General features: G+C 40.2%; 1 protein-coding gene across 1 annotated transcript; it reads left to right on the forward strand.

The window, feature by feature from the left end:
* The first annotated feature begins 1151 nt into the window (after window positions 1–1151).
* Window positions 1152–16654, forward strand: slc12a9 (solute carrier family 12 member 9). Its single transcript, XM_047379759.1, has 14 exons — window positions 1152–1472; window positions 7114–7320; window positions 7455–7589; window positions 7717–7854; window positions 7959–8261; window positions 8368–8475; window positions 8816–8927; window positions 9019–9176; window positions 9260–9342; window positions 9895–10019; window positions 12108–12300; window positions 12402–12576; window positions 15261–15407; window positions 15497–16654. Exons 2-14 carry the CDS (start codon window positions 7116–7118, stop codon window positions 16333–16335), a joined length of 2721 nt encoding a protein of 906 aa, XP_047235715.1. The 5' UTR covers window positions 1152–1472; window positions 7114–7115; the 3' UTR covers window positions 16336–16654.
* Window positions 16655–18664: the final 2010 nt, after the last annotated feature.

The following is an 18664-nucleotide window of genomic DNA, read 5'->3' on the forward strand; positions in this document are numbered from 1 at the left end:
ATCATAGTAAAAATGAATGCAACTCTGGACTGAAATAAATACTGCAGATGTTTGTCAGAATTAAGCCACAGTGAATGTCTGCCATAATCAAAGCTAACAGGGGTCCAACAAAATATTAGAGTATGACTCGTCTCTATTAGACTACACAACTAGACTAGTTATTAAACATTCACATTTCACACAAAATGTTGATGGGTAAAATTAAACACGACAACAATAAAAGTTTGAATCAAGTTGTGTTTGATCCCAGATTGATATACAGAGGTGATCAGGCTTTAGCACTGGCAGCTGAAAAAAATATAGAATACATTAAAGAAGTATGTGCTCTTTTTTTGTTTTATTTTGTTTTCCTAAACTTATCTCTTGTACCTTTAAATTAATATCATTACATCTCATTTTTATGAATTTACATATTTGTCTTGAGAGGTTTATTTGTTTTGTGTCAGTTGATTATTGTGTTTGTCTTTTAGTTTCGTTTTTCCAGTCTCTGTATTTGTATCTCTAAGGGACATTCCTTGCTCAATAAAATTAGGTAAAGTAAAGGAATTTGCTTCATCTTAATTATGAAATACTTTTGTCAGCCTCGGTTGTTTTTAAAATGCTATAGAAATAAACTTGACACTGACAATGGTATTTGAGTTTTGGCAATAACACATCTTTTTGGTCATTAGATCATTGAATGACCTTAGTTTCAATGTCAAAATCGTGACTTTCAAAGTCAAACTTAGGACTTTGTATCTCATAACTATAATTTTGAGTCTTATAATTATGATTGATTCTTGAAAATAATGACATAGAGTTTCTTTATTTTCCAATGACGGAAATTATCTTAAAAACTAATAGGTTTTAGAAAAATGTAAAAAGCCTTTTTACACGGGTCCGTGCATGATACTCTACAGTGACCTCTTGTGGTAAGAAAATGGAATTGCGGTTTTTGCCCAGCATTGCCACCTTAATTTTGTCCGGTTTTCTAGAGCTTGTTCATGTTTTTCTCTTATACGTATTCATTATGTTCTGAAATACATCAGCATCCTACATCAGCTCTGTTACTGTTGAAAACGTATTAAAGGATATTTATGAGTCAAACCACGTCTGACAGGTTTGAAATTAGGGGCGGGGTTATACCCAACCAGTAGTACCTTGGCTCACATTCGAGATGTTTTTGCCCTCTTCTGTGAGTCACATGAGCCTCTCTCTGATCTCCCATGACTCTTTGTAACAAATAACGGGCGGGGACGAAGGCGTGAAGGGGCAGATGTCCTGTCATTGGGTTGCACATTTCCCACAGCATCCTGCTGTTCGGAGGTAACTCAGCCCTTCCTGTGGCCGCTTTTGTCCACCAGCTTGCTGCGTACGCATTCTACCCGCTGGAGCGTCACCTCAGTGCCGCCGAGCATCGCGCAAACACCCGGCATCAGCGGCGGAGCCCCGAAATAAGGAGTTCACCAGCAGGAAGTGGACGAAGCTGAGCGGTAAGCTTGTCAAACATTTTTGTTTCATGAAACATCTTAGGATGCTTGTGGTTGCAAACATCCGGGATGTTGCTGTCTGACTATTTGCTCCAATAAACATTTGCTCGATCGTCCGCGGCAACTTCCTGACCTTCACTTCTGAAGAGTAAACAAGGCGTGAAAAGTGTTTGATTACAGTTTGGACCTCTTAAAAGACGTAAACTTTGTATTTATGCCGCGGTTGCTCCATCCTCACGCAGCATCTAACGATGGTTTATTTTGGTAAGTTAGTTCAGGGACGCTCACAGGGCCTTTAGATGTGTTCTGTCTGCAGCCGCATCATAAATTCAGTGCGTCACTAACAGCCTCCTGCAGAGCGTGCAGCAGCATCAACAGACTGCAGGGAAGGAAACGCAAAAAAGGATAGTAAAGATCTCAGTGTATGAAGCTATCTCATAACTTCCCTTGTGAAAATAAACTGTTGTTTATAGCATGCCGGGTAAAAGCCGTGAATAAATTCATCTTTCATTGCAAACTCTTTCAGTGAAAAACGTAGAAGCAATCTTTGATTTGAGTACATTGATTCAGTGAGGGAAATAATCCCTGATGGCACAATTATTGTCGCCTCTGCTCTCAACACTTTGTATAGCTCCCTTTTGCCACTAGGGCAGCACTTCTGTTTCTCCTGTAACATTCATCAAGGGTGGAGCATTCACTGAGAAAGAAAAACCTTTAACCATTCATTGACGCTCAGTCTTTTCCACATCAGAGTCCTGGGTCCTGTCTTATGCTCTCTTCACTTCAGCTCACCCCAGCTTTCTTTTTTATTATTATTTATGAGCCTTTTGCAGTTTTCCCTGTAAAATCTAAATGGCCTGGCATTTCATTGAGTGCATGATGTCAGTCACTCTGAGAGGCTTCCCCGGGGTCTTTAGAGAAGAAACAAGCCCACATCATCACTGATCCTCTACTATACCTTGGAGCTTTTCCCCATTGTCATCATTTGTTTCACGACAAACCCATCTGGAGTGTTTGTTGTCGGACAGCTTAAACTTTGTCTCATCTGACCAAAGCACATGGGTCCAGTTAAAGTCGTGTAGAGTTCTGCAAGCTCCACAGGTTTACGTTTATAATGCTAGAACAGGAAAGGTTTTTTCTGCTTGTTGTGGAGACTCGGTGACACCTAGATGCACTTTTTTTGTTAGCTAACAGTAATATTTGGGGATGTTTTAATTTCCATTACCATCTTGCTCTATTTATTAGAAGATTAATTATAAAATAAGGTACAGTTTCTGTGCTGTGTCCTCTAGATATGTTAGTTATTTTATTTTAAAAGTTTAAATAAAATACAGCATTTGTAGCCACCTAATAAATGGAGGCAATTTAAAGGTTGGATTTTTTTAGAAACATTTTTCATTGCAAGATTATGCTACGGTATCATTTATTAATTACGTAATCCATATGAGGCTTTTCACATCTTTGGCTAGGGTGCCAACAAATTAGCCCCCATCTATACATGTTTGTTCTATTTAGGCTGAGATGTTCTCACAACTGTGATTTAACACAACAGTAAATTCTATTTCATCTAGTTTGAGAAACAGTGTTTTCTAATATCTATTCTAAAAGTAATAAAACACCAGAGATATTGCCCGAGTTGTTCCAAAAGTAAGCAGGAAGAAAGTGTTTGGACATGATTTCCACAGAAATTAGGCACTTATATCCTCTCCATAACCAGCCATGCTTTGCTGTGTCCTGCTCTGCTTTTCCCATCATGTGATTCCTTTAGCTGAGCAGCTCATTGAGCATTTCAGATGATCATAAACAGTAACCCCCAGAAAGAATGCTAGGAGTAAGAGGACAGCCGAGGCCTGGGGCTCCGCTGAGATGATCTCTCTTTGGTTTAAGTTGCATGTGAAAATAAACAAGCTGCTGTGAATCAGATGACTGGAAATACCAACCTCAAGTGCGAGCGGGAGCCTTTATTAGCGCAACATGAAAGCTTGACACAGGTTCTGCCTTTGGGCCTCTTAGGGCGGTACTTACTGTCTTGCGTGATGATTTGCGAACCAGAGTTCAGAATGCAAAAACATACTAACATCTTTACACTAGAGAGTATAGTGAGCGCTGACTATAATGAGCTGTGCTCTTCAAAACAGGAACCACTGTATAAAATGTACAGGCTAAAAAACTGAGTGATTTACATATTATTTTATCACAGGGGGAAAAAACATCTTATAAAGCTTTAAAAGATGATTATGACTTTATTGCTCCTATCTGTTTATCACCAGGCGTTATAAATTATACAGAGGCATGCTGTGGACTGTGTCTTGGGTCTGTGTTGCAGAGTAAAACTGGGCAATTTTTGTTTCAGTTTTATGTAATACATCAAAAGAAAGTAATGGATGAATAAGAAATGGAAGGGAATAATACATGGGTTACCGTTTTTTTTGTTCTGCAAAAACATCTGTCTTTTGGGGTAAGTCTCTTACAGCTTTTCATATCTAAACCTAATTATTTGCCCATTCTTTTTTGCAAAATAGCCCAGTGTGAGTCAAATTGGATGGATATTGTCAATGATTTTTAAGTGTTGCCACAGATTTTCGATTGGCTTTAAGTCTGGAGGTTGCCCGAGCCTCTGGCTTCCTGTTCACTTCAGAATTGAATTAGAAGCTTTATTTTTGACCTACAAGTCACTGAATGGACAGACCCCTGGGTATCTGTCTGACATTCTGCAGCGTTATGCGCCCTCCTGGTCCCTTTCTTCTAATGATCAGTTGCTTTTAGCTGTACCATGGTCTAGGCACGAGACAGGGACTTTCCAGTTGTAGCTCCTAAAAGCTTCAACTGCAACAGTTTTTAAGTCCCATATTAAAGCACATCTGTACTAATTGGATTTTAACATATCATGAAAGCTAAAATGTTTCTTTTGTTTTGTTGCCTTTATTTTTATCTGTTTATATTGTGTTTTTTGTACTTTGCTGTTGATTTTCTACTTTGTATAGAAGACATTAGTCAATGTTGCAGTTGGATTTAAACGATTGAAACCATTCTGCTGTGGCTAGCTCTACTTTTTGGGCTCTTTTTTCAGCTAGCAGGGGAACCTTCGCCAGAACTCTGAAGTCTTTTGAACCATCTAAAAGTTTTTTTTTGTACAGGACAACAATGAACAGTACTCATTGACTGTAATTTTCTGATTTGTCTTGCAGCCCATGCAGAGATTCCCATCACAGACTCATGTCTGTTTTCAATGCTGTGCCAACTCAGGGCACAAATGATCACAGCCGTTCAGTATTCATCCATCTGACTTCCCTCATGGTTCCAGCACCGCATGGCTCCACTCCGCTTGTTCTCGCTCTACTCCGCACGAAACCTGTTGTGTTTCCGTGGACTCACTGACGGCTGGAGTTATGGGTTGAAGCCCCACCTCCAGCTGTTAGCGCCGTGCCGCTATTAACCCTTACTGTCTTATTGTTTGTGTGAGCCTACCAAACATGAGACTCTCTATGCTACCTCAGTGAACACCTTCACACGCCGCTGACATATGGCTGACCACGCTCATAGCCAATCAGTGAACAGCAGTCTGTTTATGTCACATTTCGCCCCTGCTCAGGGCTGGGGCGGAGGTTGGTCCTGCAGCCGTGCAAAGACTAAACATACTGGTCCTTCTCAAAATATTAGCATATTGTGATAAAGTTCATTATTTTCCATAATGTAATGATGAAAATTTAACATTCATATATTTTAGATTCATTGCACACTAACTGAAATATTTCAGGTCTTTTATTGTCTTAATACGGATGATTTTGGCATACAGCTCATGAAAACCCAAAATTCCTATCTCACAAAATTAGCATATCATTAAAAGGGTCTCTAAACGAGCTATGAACCTAATCATCTGAATCAACGAGTTAACTCTAAACACCTGCAAAAGATTCCTGAGGCCTTTAAAACTCCCAGCCTGGTTCATCACTCAAAACCCCAATCATGGGTAAGACTGCCGACCTGACTGCTGTCCAGAAGGCCACTATTGACACCCTCAAGCAAGAGGGTAAGACACAGAAAGAAATTTCTGAACGAATAGGCTGTTCCCAGAGTGCTGTATCAAGGCACCTCAGTGGGAAGTCTGTGGGAAGGAAAAAGTGTGGCAGAAAACGCTGCACAACGAGAAGAGGTGACCGGACCCTGAGGAAGATTGTGGAGAAGGGCCGATTCCAGACCTTGTTGGACCTGCGGATCAGTGGACTGAGTCTGGAGTAGAAACATCCAGAGCCACCGTGCACAGGTGTGTGCAGGAAATGGGCTACAGGTGCCGCATTCCCCAGACCTGGGCTACAGAGAAGCAGCACTGGACTGTTGCTCAGTGGTCCAAAGTACTTTTTTCGGATGAAAGCAAATTCTGCACGTCATTCAGAAATCAAGGTGCCAGAGTCTGGAGAAAGACTGGGGAGAAGGAAATGCCAAAATGCCAGAAGTCCAGTGTCAAGTACCCACAGTCAGTGATGGTCTGGGGTGCCGTGTCAGCTGCTGGTGTTGGTCCACTGTGTTTTATCAAGGGCAGGGTCAATGCAGCTAGCTATCAGGAGATTTTGGAGCACTTCATGCTTCCATCTGCTGAAAAGCTTTATGGAGATGAAGATTTCATTTTTCAGCACGACCTGGCACCTGCTCACAGTGCCAAAACCACTGGTAAATGGTTTACTGACCATGGTATCACTGTGCTCAATTGGCCTGCCAACTCTCCTGACCTGAACCCCATAGAGAATCTGTGGGATATTGTGAAGAGAACGTTGAGAGACTCAAGACCCAACACTCTGGATGAGCTAAAGGCCGCTATCGAAGCATCCTGGGCCTCCATAAGACCTCAGCAGTGCCACAGGCTGATTGCCTCCATGCCACGCCGCATTGAAGCAGTCATTTCTGCCAAAGGATTCCCGACCAAGTATTGAGTGCATAATTGTACATGATTATTTGAAGGTTGACGTTTTTTGTATTAAAAACACTTTTCTTTTATTGGTCGGATGAAATATGCTAATTTTGTGAGATAGGAATTTTGGGTTTTCATGAGCTGTATGCCACAATCATCTGTATTAAGACAATAAAAGACCTGAAATATTTCAGTTAGTGTGCAATGAATCTAAAATATATGAATGTTAAATTTTCATCATTACATTATGGAAAATAATGAACTTTATCACAATATGCTAATATTTTGAGAAGGACCTGTACATTCAGAGCTACAATGGACTCATTTTAGATCAAAGTTCATTCGTTAGAACGGACCAGTCAAAGTCAAAACCTGAATCCAGTTTGTGAAAATTCGTGGCGTTTTCCTACCACCTCACAATTATGTGTTTGTGTCGCTCGATCTCATAAATTTCCCTAAAAGTTAATTAAAGTTTGTGTTTGTAACGTGACAAAATGTGAAAAAGCTTACGGAGTATACATCCTATGCAAGGCACTGTAATGTTTTCTTTTTTGTCGCCTTTGTTGCATTTTAAGGATATTTTGTAGATTTCAGAATAAGCAGAGTTTTGCCTGATTTTTAGTATTGTTTAATGTAACTGCTTTTGAAGTAATTTTCTTATTATATTTGCAGATGGATTTTCCTAACTGTTTAAACTTTGAGCCCATGCACATTAATGCGACGCTCTGTTCTCTGCAGCTATGCCGAACGAGCGCTCCCGTCTGATCACCTCGGGTGTCTGTGGGCTGACTCTCACCACAGCAACATGTATCACAGCATCGGACTCCCCCCAGGAATCGGGCTCTGGGAAAACAGCTCAGGACCCGCGGAGACTGAACACCTTCTTTGGTGTAATGGTGCCGACCATCCTCTCCATGTTCAGCATCATATTGTTTCTGAGAACAGGTGTGTGTGCTGCAGGTTCCAAAGAATTTATAGAAATAAAAGCTATTATTAGGCATACATGTAGCTGTCTGTGAAGCATTTGAGGCATAGCTCAGTCACTGTGACTCAGAGCCGATGTGATCTCCATTTTGCAGGGTTTGTGGTGGGTCATGCGGGGTTGCTGCAGGGTCTTTTAATGCTGGTCGTTGCCTACACCATCATATCTCTCACAGTATTGTCCATCTGTGCCATTTCCACTAATGGAGCTATTCAGGGCGGTGGGGCCTATTGTATCCTTACCGGTTGTAGGTACAGATTGTGGATTTTGAATTATTTTTTAAATGTCCCTGGATTTTTTCCCCACATTTATAGTTTCTACAACATATAAATAAAACTTCCTTAATGAAATGATTTTAGACATGATCAGTCGCTCTTTGGGACCTGAATTTGGAGGAAGCATTGGTTTGATGTTCTTTCTTGCCAAAGTGTTTGCTTGTGGAGAGTATGTCCTGGGTCTTGTGGAGGCCATACTAGATTTATTTGGAGCAGATCCTGGTAAGTTACGTCCATGCTAAGCTCCCCTCACATATTTTTTCACTTTTCAATCATCATACATCCATCTGGGGTTAAGTTAAGCCCCTTTATTTGATGTATTTCAGAGTCCTCTGTGTCTGAATGGTGGCGGGTGCTCCCTCAGGGTTACTGGTCCATAGTTCTGTACTCCTCTGTTGTCCTCCTGCTTTGTCTCCTTGTGTGCCTGGTGGGCGCCCACATTTACTCTCGCACTGCCTTCCTCATCCTGCTGGTGGTCACCGTGTCACTGCTGTCCGTCTTCATCAGCACTGTGGCAGTCAAACCGAAAGACTTTGTCATCTCCCACCAGGGGCCTGGTAACCAGACGCTCCACTACAATGCCAGCTACACGGGTTTCAGCGCCACCACCCTGAGGAACAACCTGGGCTGTGAGTCAGAATTAGGAACAATACTGATACTTGTGAGGAAAGCTAAGGATGTACTGCAGCTTTTATTTGGGTTTTGACTTTGTTCTTATGTTTTCTTTTTGTGTAGCCGGTTACTCTTTGGACTACAGCACCAACTCCGTCATGTCGTTTGCCACTGTGTTTGCTGTTATGTTCACCAGCTGCACTGGGATCATGGCTGGAGCCAACATGTCAGGTTACAGCTTGTCATCATTTTATATGTAAAATATAATGTATAATGTTAACCAAACTGGAAAGGGTTAGTGTTTGTGGTCTCATAACAAAAAATTGTTTTTTTAATGCAGTCCATACTTTTCAGTTTTTGACTTGTAAAAAAAAATTGAAAACCATGCAACATTTTTCCTTTCACTGAACTTATGCTGTGCTGTGTGTTAGACTGGCACAAAATCCCAGTAAAGTACGCAGACGTTTGTGGCTAGTACATGACAAAACATGAAGAAAATAAGGGTTGCTTTGGCAAGGTGCTGTATAGGTATGTTCATAGATGTTTGTTCTTACTCCACCTGTGCCTAAAGGGGAACTGAAGACTCCAAGTATTTCCATCCCTAAGGGCACCATCATAGCTGTCTTCTACACCTTCACCGTCTACGTCCTCCTCTTTATCTTTGTCAGCGCCACATGCAACAGGTAGCACGACCATCATACTTAACCATATAACCAGCTTTTCAGTTATGTTAAATGGAGACGGATCCCATGTGTTCTTCTGCTTTTTTTTTAGGACCCTGTTGATTCAAGACTATGGGTTCTTACAGCGAATTAACATCTGGAAACCATTTGTTGCTATTGGAATATACTGTGCCTCTCTGTCAGCTGCAATGTGTGCCATGATTGGAGCTTCCCGCATTCTCCACGCTCTCGCTCTGGATCATCTGTTTGGTAAGTCATAGGATCTTTTTCCCTGTTTTTCTTTTTGGAAACAGCCACTTACCTATAAATGAGGATTCATATTTTCTTCTCAGGGTTGCCCTTGGCCCCAGCTACAGTCACATCTAACTCTGGGAACCCATGGGTGGCAGTGCTGTATACATGGGGCTTGGCACAGGTCAGTACTGCAATTTAAGTTCAGACTTACAAAGGGTGTGTATTCTGTGCAAAACAAATTCTAGAAAAGTGTAGAATTTTATTTTACTATTTTCCAGGATAAGGATTGAAAAAGAAAATAAGAGTATAGAAAAATATTCGGATTTGCAGACTTTTTTCCATATCTCATTGTCTAAATGTGTCCTTTCTTCCTTTTTGGTATACGTTTTTCCTTCCTTCCTTTCTTCCTTCCTCCTTATGTCCTTGCTTCTGTCCTTCCTTTTGCCTTTCCCCTTTACTTCCTTCCCACCTTGAGTCTTTCCCTTTCTTCTTTCTGTCCTCCTTTTCTGTATACATTCCTTCATTGTGCCTTTCTTTTCCTTCTTTTCTCCCTTGTCTCCTTCTGTCTTTCCTTCTATCCTTCTTTGTCTGCCTTCTTTGAGTAATAGTATTTAATTTTTTTTTACGCTGCAAAGTCAATTCTGCAAAATCAGGAATTACTGCATGGAAAAATGTATAGAAACCCTGCAGGTTCTCAAACTTAGCTCAACTCGTTGCTGTGTTTCCGTGTCAGTGCGTGGTGTTTGCAGGGCAGCTCAATGCTGTAGCAAGTCTGGTGACTGTTTTCTACCTGCTCGCTTACGCTGCTGTAGATCTGGCCTGTCTGGCTCTTGAGTGGGCATCTGCTCCAAATTTCAGGTAAAAACATCACATCAGTTCTTTTCAAAGACTGTTTCTTTAACTTTCAGACAAGCCTTAATGATTAATGATCTTGAAACTTTTTCAACATCCTGTTGTATAATGATAATCACAATCGCCATTGCAACATCCACGTTTGCAATATCCACATGTGCAATACCCATGTGTGCAATACCCATGTGTGCAATATTGCAATCGCAATGGCAACAAGGACTGCTTAGATGCAATTTTTCATATAAGTTTATATTTGATGTGGCATGCATGTAAATTCTGAATGCCAATAATATGTTAGGCCTGGTGGACATCCAGAGCCACTGAGTTTTTCTCTGTGCCATGTTTAATAAGACCTATAGATTATTTAAAAAACATAGAATAAAAAAGGCTTAAAAAACTCCTAATGTACATGATATTAATTATTGAGTCGCTCCGACTTGAATAATTGAATTAGGATATACATTTGAGTGCAGTATAAAATCAACAGCCACCTCTTTATGTTCTTATTGAAGTCAATTGTCATTGACGCATATATATTTAGTGTATTTAGTCCACACTGGATGTGTATTTTTTGGGCTGAAATGCTAATGCTCACAAGTGGTGGGGACAATGATGAAGGCAAAGACATTTAAAAACAGGCTGTTTTTCTGATGAACACTTGACAGTCAGAGTTCCAGAACAGCACCATACATACTTGGACTGATCTTGCGTTATTTTACATTGTAAAGTCAATTGTGTATATATGTACATTAGAGATATTCTTTATTATTGAGAGCAAAGTGTACCGGAGTCCAATTCCTTGTTTGTTTGTACAAACCTGGCAATAAAGCTGATTTTGCATCAGTTTTTCTGATATTGTACAGGCATTTTACAGTTGTATTTATTGCATAAAATAAAGTCAGATAGCCCCTCAGCAGTTTTATATCCTACATATTTTACCCTGTGCAATAAGTGCAGTCGTAAAATTTCATTACTATGAAATATTACACATTTAACTGTTAATGGTGCTATAATGAAGTTGAAACAACATCAACTTTGGTTTTACTGGCACATAGTGTACCGAGATTAAGTATAACTATATACATTTTAGAAGAACTAAAACAAAAGCTAAAAAACAATATGCACATTTATTTGTATATACACTCAATATTTTTCCTTTATTCCAATAATGGCAGGTTGTGATCATGCAAATAACCTTATTTTGTTCCAACTGTAAGGTGTTCATTGTGTTTATCAGAAAGCCTGAGGGTTTTGCACACAGCGCTCTGTATTCCCAACCTGAAGGTAAAAGTCTAAACAGTTTGTTTCCAGGATGTGTGGGGTCTGCAGAGGTACGGTGACTAGATCTTTATAAGTCCTGGATAGAGGGTTAGGTCAGCCTTGATGCCCTCTGCAGACCTAATTGGTTGTTGTAGTTTGGACCTGTCCTGTTTTGTGGATGGGTTCTGGGTTCGACAGTTGCCAGGAGAACAACAATTGTCTGACTACATTGTCTCAAGTATAAAGTTTGGTGCTGAGGGGATTATGATCTGGATGCTTCTCAGGAGCTGGGCTCAGCTTTATAGTTCCAATAACAGGAACTCTTAATGCTGCAGCATACCATGACATTTAGGACAATTTCAAGTTCCCACCTTTGTGCCAACAATCTTGGGATGGACCCTTCTTGTTCCAATGACTGTGCACCTGTGCCAAAGGAAATACATAGATGGTCAAATTTGATATAAGAGAACTTGACTGGCCTACACATTTTTTTTTTTTTACCTCAGCCTGAAATGAATTGGAGCGCAGACTGTGTGCCTGGACTTCTTGCCCCAACACCAGTGTTTGACCAAACAAATGGGCTTCTGGAAAAAATGTTTGTAAAAAATATTATAGCATCTAAGGTTGGACTGATCTTGTATTAAACCATTTGGATTTGAAATGAGATGCCACTAATGTTCATATGTGTATGAAAACAGACGAGGGAATACGTTTGGGGATATGATGTATGTTGTTTAATATTCTTGTTTTTTTGTTTCCAGACAAACAACAAGTTTGTGCATCTCTGCAACCAGTTTTCAGATTTTCTCCATGTGTCGTCCTTGTGTTTAACAGACCAACCTTTCAGCTCTTCTCATGGCACACCTGCCTGCTGGGGATCCTCAGCTGTCTGGTCATGATGTTCGTCATCAACCCTGTGTACTCCTCGGGCAGCATTGTCATCCTGCTACTGCTCCTGCTTTTCCTCCACTACAGGTCACCCACAAGCAGCTGGGGCTACATCAGCCAGGCTCTCATTTTCCACCAGGTATCTGGACACAACAGATGCACACTCGCAGATAGACAGTCAGGCATGCACCTCCAACTGTGTTGTTTCTATTTGTCCTCTGTGCGTGTGTCTGTGTTTAGGTGCGGAAGTATCTATTGATGCTGGATGTGAGGAAAGAACATGTGAAGTTCTGGAGGCCCCAGGTCCTGCTGATGGTGTCTAACCCACGCTCCTCCTGTCAGCTTATTCTGTTTGTGAACCAGCTGAAGAAGGGTGGACTGTATGTTTTAGGTCATGTGCAGCTTGGAGATCTGGGTAATTCTCAGTTTTTGATCTACAATGTCCACCTAGATCTTACATTGTTTACCCGTAGTGCAAGTACCATCACGTTGTGATTCCTTTGTTAATGATCTTACTTATTTTTCAAACATTTCATTCTTTCAAGCTCTCACTCCTACCTACATGTACTGTACGGGGGGGTGGAATTTTATTTGATAGACCAACACAAATAAATGCCCAGTTGTGAAGTGTGAGCATAATGATGCATGATTTTCTTTTGCATATAAAAATCTCGTGCAGCCCACATACAGTATGTATTCAGCCACCTGAATCAATCCTCTGTAGGACCTCCTTCTGCTGCTATTACAGCTGCATGTCTTACCTGCTTTGGACATTTAGAGCCTGAACCTTTTACCATTCTTCTTTGGAAAAATGGTCTAGCAAAGTCAGCCTCAATGGATAGAATCTGTGAACATCAATTTTCAAGTTTTGTCAAGTATTCTCAGTTGGATTTATGTCTGGACTTTGATGTAATCCATTCCATTGCAATTGTGGCTGTATGTTTAGAGTCGCTGTTGAAGAAAGGCATTCCACAGCATGATGCTGCCACTAGCATGTTTCACAGTCGAGATGGTGTGTACAGGGTGACCTTTAGTGTTAGAGTTATTCGTACTCATAGTGTTTTGGATGAAGGCCAAAAAGTTCCATCTGGTTTAACCGGACCAGAGCATCTCGATTAATCTTGCTGTGCTGGAAACCTTTACCTTTTAAACCATCCTTCCACTCCACTGTTATGCACTACTTTATGCTGGTCTTTCAATCTCCCTAGAATACATTGCAGTTTGTTTTGCCAATACTTTTTCCAAGCACACCCAACAGCAGAGTAGTCATGTGCCTGGAAGTATGCCACTACTGTTACACATCAGCATGTGCTATTTTCATCATTCATAAGGGCAACCGAACCAGTTTAGCAAGACGTAACGAGGCTGTACATGTCTGAAAGTATACATTTGCTACAATAAGCAGCAGTCTCCTGTTGTGTTATTTTCCATGCGAACAGTCTGAAGCATGGTGCCATGGACCTTAGGGTGTCATGTGAATCATGAGTCATCCCTAATTTCAGCCTAAATACAAATTTCTTTTCTCTAAAAAAAAAAAATGTAAGACATAATATAGTAATAGAAATAATGCTCCTTTTTTATATTTTTTTACTTTATATTCCAGCCTTCTTCATATATGCGCTAGTGTTCTAAAGAATAGTTACAGTCCAGTTGCTATTAGAACTGGGCAGGTTGCCTTTGTTGATGCAATATTTAAAATTTCACACATTGTTTATTACTGGTGTTTATTTCTTTATTAAGTTATGCCCAAAGTTATTCATATCCCTGGCAGACTTAGATTTTTTTTTTAGTACTTTTTTTCAACCAAGAATTTTTGTTTCTGATAGAAATCAGACTGCATCTTTCAAAAGAAAATAAGAAGGTAACGAGATTAGCAATTACAAAAAACATAATTTAACATTTTCATTAACAATTTATGAAAACATGGCATACTCAGAAATTCTTATACCATTTTAAATAATCAATTGGAAAACCTTTATTGGCATTATAGCAATCAAAGCCTTCCTATAATTGCTGAGTGGAGCTCCAAGTCTTTCAGGTCGGAATGACTTTTGCCATCACCCTAATCTTTAGCTCCCTCTATAGATTCTCTACTAGTTTAAAGTCTTGACTCCTAGTCCACTACAAAATGGTAATATGTAAATATTACTTCTGGTCAGAAGAAACATGATGGGAAAATTAAAGAATTACTTTAACCTTTTTGTAAACTTTTGATACATATCAAATGAAAAATTTGCCAAATTTGTATTTTCTACTTTATAGAAAAGATTTGTTTAATTTAGGTTTATTTTTGTAGAGTGTTTTCTGTCAACAAACACCAAAAGCTTTTGCAATTATAGCCAAAGCTGATTTGCAATTTTCTTTAGTTACACAAACTCAAACAATATTATTATACGATGGTTAAAATACAAATACCAAGCAAAGTAAAAGCATAACTCGTATGTAGTAAATTTCTAACATAAAGTAAAAAATTGGATAGATTTGCTTGAAATAACATTGTAAAATAAGGTTCCTTGAACACTTCAGTGCCAAATAAGTGATTATACTTCAACATATTTAGCATACTTTTAGAAATGCATCCATCAACTTCCCAGAGATCGAAATCTTCCAGTTTGTTTATTGATCACCTCTGCTTGGTGATCAGCTATTAAAAAGCTAGAAATCAGATTTGGTTTCCCCACATTTATCCAATAAATGCACAAAAACTTAGAAATCCCATGGTTTTAAATCTGTTAACTCATCAACTTTGTACTTTGCTTTAGGGATATGTGCTTTGATACATAAATAGGCTTCTTCTTATTCCTTCAGGTTTTTTGTTTGGCTTGAATATTCTGCTTTGAATCTGCAGCACATGTTCCCTCTTTTTGTGCTCTTGGTCCTTTTTTTTCTTTTGGGAAATAAATTGGAGTTGGCAGGTTAGAACTCAAAGAAAATGAAATGTGGTATCGACCAGGAAAAGTCTGACTGGTGCATCGTGACATATTTCCTTTTAAGCTATCCATGTAGCATCCTTAAGTAAAATTTTGACAAATAATTTTTCTGTTACTTAGGGTCATAGAAAGATCTACATTGTGAATAAATACATTATCTGTATTTTAGACTCTATGCCATCAGACCCTGTCCAGACCCAGTACAACTTCTGGCTGAGCCTGGTTGATAAACTTGGGGTGAAAGCCTTTGTAGACCTGACGCTGTCTCCGTCAGTCAGACAAGGGACACAGCATCTGCTGCGCATCACAGGACTTGGTAAACTTTTTCCCACATCCATTCTAGATAGATTGTTTCATTGTTTTGTCTCCACATGCTGAGTTTGATTATGTATATTTTTATTCAAGGTGGCATGAAGCCCAACACGCTGATTTTGGGTTTCTATGACAGCTCCACGCCTGATGATTTCTTCCTGCAGGATTCTGCCTTCTGTCGCTCATCTGTGGAAGAAGGCAAGGGGGAGTATAATTTTGGGGTGGACCTGCCTTCGCTGCAGGCCCATTTCCCTCCTGTCCGGCATGTTGAGAGCCCCCGGTGGCTGTCGCCGGAGGAGTATGTGGGCATCATTTCCGACGCCATTAAGATGAATAAAAACGTGTGCCTCGGCCGGTATTTCTTCCAGCTGCAGGGAGAAGGTAAAGACAGCAAAGTTGACGGGTCTGAGCGGACAATAGATGTTTGGCCTCTCAACCTGCTGCAGCCGGGCAGCCGGGACTACCAGGACGTGTGCAGCCTCTTCCTGCTGCAGATGGCCTGCGTCCTCAACATGTCGAGCAAATGGCGTCATGCAAGAATGAGGATCTTCCTAAATGTGGAGACGGGCTCCTGTGACCAGGGTTGGGTGGTCAACGAAGAGACATTTCGGGAGCTGCTGAGGAAGCTGAGGATCAGGGCATCTATCAAAATTGTGCCGTGGGACTCTGTGGTGCAGCATTACGCTCTGCCAGAGGGGGAGCGCTGCGGAGAACCAACGCCAGGTTTATCGGAGGACTTCCTGTCTGCAGTAAACTGCATGTTGATGGAGCACAGCTCTCAGGCTGCTGTTCGCTTCCTGTATTTACCTCGGCCCCCTGCTGGTCGCAACCAGTCACAGAACTACTTGGCTCACCTGGAAGCAGTGACCCGTGGTTTAGGGCCTACTCTGTTGATTCATGGGGTCACCCCGGTCACATACACTGATCTCTGAGCCTGTTTGGTCTCATTCCATGATGTAAATATCACAAAGTTGTAATTCTCTGTTTACTTAAATCATAGTAGTACCAATTTAGCATATAATATTATCTAAAAATGCTGCAGTATTTATTTTGTTTTCCATCTGGATTTTTTTCTTTGTTTAGAAAAAGGTCCACATTTAAGTGCCACTAACGGTTTAGTAGGAAACATTCCTATTTTTGTATAACTGAAATGGCTTTGTCCTTGAAGCAGAAAATGGCTTTGATAATAAATTTACATTCATTATATATTTCCTGTAGCCCCACAAGAGAAATAAACATGTCAAAATACAATTTATAATTAGTGTTTTTTTTTTTTTGAAGCCACAAAAGTTGACAAGGAGACTGTTTCCTAAATGACCACTTGTAAATAACCTTTCAAGTCTGTTTTGGTCAGACTCCTTGTCCAATTTAATTTATCTGGTTCCTGTGTCCATCCATCCATTGTCTGTACCCGCTTTTCCACGCAGGGTTGCTGTTGCCTATCTCTAGCGGTCAATGAGCAAGAGGTGGGGTACACCCTGGACAGGATGTCAGTCCATCACAGAGACACACAACCATGCACGCACTCACACATTAACCTAATAATCATATCTTTGGACTGTGGGAGGAAGCTGGAGTACCTGGGGAGAATCCACACATGCAAAGGTAGAACATGCAAACTCCATGCAGAATGGCCCCTAGCCTGGATTTGAACCCATGACCTTCTTGTTATAAGGCCACCATGCTACCAACTGCACCACAGTGCAGTCCTCTAAAAATACATATTTTCCAGAAAAAATAAAAAGGAATTTTCAAAGGTCTCGATTTCAAAGGTCTCGATTTGTTATTCAATGAACTAATTAAATTAAGGCATCTAATCAAAATTTGAATTAAGTTTACCAATTACTTCTCCTGTGCTTAATGAAATAATTGAAGCTGCTGCTGTGTCTCAGTAAGTAAACCCTTTCATCTGATTGGTTTGCCTGCACAGCAACTCCGCTGTGGACCAATCTCCTTGTCTATAGTAGTACTTGTCCTGCTGAGTGATTTTGATTTGTAAGGTGGAAAGCAAAATATAAACTGATGTCTGAATCACATGACAATGACACAAAACTCTATATTAAATAATTACTTTTAATTGAAATTAAAAAAAATTCTGTATATATTCAAAAGAAAGACATTCATTTATTTGATGTACATCTACAATTTAATTAAACATTTCACATGTATAAATATGAATTTTCAGGTTGTTGATTTATGGCTTTTTCTGTCCATATGTGCCTGGTGGTCCAAATCGTTGTATTGTAAGCTTTTGCTTCTGTGACATGGTTAAATTTGAGCTCCAAGGACCAAACCTTACTTTAACAGTTGAGGCTCTAGCAGTATCTTCATTTAATTCACCATAATTGATGGTTGGAGGCTCAGTTCTGGGCCCCCTCCTCTACTATGAGCCTGGGACAACTAACCTGGTTGTCCTCCTCTGTCAGTGTTTGTGTCCTGCTGCATTTCTACATGAATCCTTCCTTCAATCACAAGTATTATGCCATTAACATTATGCTGAAAAACAGTTCCATACAATTTTCCTGCCTCCAAACTTTACTCTTGGTATGGTGAATATAATGTCTTAGACTCACTTGTTGCTAAGCTACAGAAATGTTTCAGCAGTTTGTCAGCTGCTCTACCAGAGAAAACAAAAAGTTAAATTTGTTTTATGCAAATGTCAACAATTCATACATCTCTAAAGCAAGACAGTCTTGTTTTTGTCTGCTCAGAACATAAACCCCTTGTTCAGAGGCAACCTGTAATGAAGAGAACTGTGAGAACATGGTCACAGGAACCTGAAGAAGCCCTGCAGGGTTATTTTGAGGTAAAGACTGTAACGCACTGTGCCAGCCACATGGAGAGAACATCAATGCCGTGTGACTGACTATATAAACCTATGTGGATATTACCATCCCCACCAGAACAGTGAGATGCTTCCCCAATAACAAACCCTGGATCATTAGTGACCCGAAGGAACTGCTAAAGAAGGAAAAAAGAGCCTTCAGAGAGGGAGACAGGGAATTACTGAGGAATATACAGAAGCACCTTAAAGTCAAGATAAGAGACAGCAAGGAGGTGTACAGGAAGAAGCTGGAGAGCAAGCTCCAGCAAAACAAAATAAAATGTTTTTGTCAGGAATTAAGAAGATTAGAGGCTTCAAGCAGAAAGAGGATAGGCCAAATGGAAAACTGGACAGAGCCAAAAAACTGAACACATTCTTCAATAGGTTCAGTTCAGGAACAAGTTCAGCATTGTCCTCTTCTGTCCCCAGCCTACCGA

Source organism: Girardinichthys multiradiatus, chromosome 11 (genome assembly GCF_021462225.1).
Source record: "Girardinichthys multiradiatus isolate DD_20200921_A chromosome 11, DD_fGirMul_XY1, whole genome shotgun sequence".
Taxonomy (NCBI): Eukaryota; Metazoa; Chordata; class Actinopteri; order Cyprinodontiformes; family Goodeidae; genus Girardinichthys; species Girardinichthys multiradiatus.

Excerpts from the sequence above, each read along its gene's own strand:
- slc12a9 (XM_047379759.1), top strand. The coding sequence starts at position 7,116 with ATGCCGAACGAGCGCTCCCGTCTGATCACCTCGGGTGTCTGTGGGCTG. Across the intron at positions 7,590-7,716 it reads TCAGGGCGGTGGGGCCTATT|ACATGATCAGTCGCTCTTTG; the intron begins GTATCCTTACCG and ends AAATGATTTTAG. Across the intron at positions 8,928-9,018 it reads GTCAGCGCCACATGCAACAG|GACCCTGTTGATTCAAGACT; the intron begins GTAGCACGACCA and ends CTTTTTTTTTAG.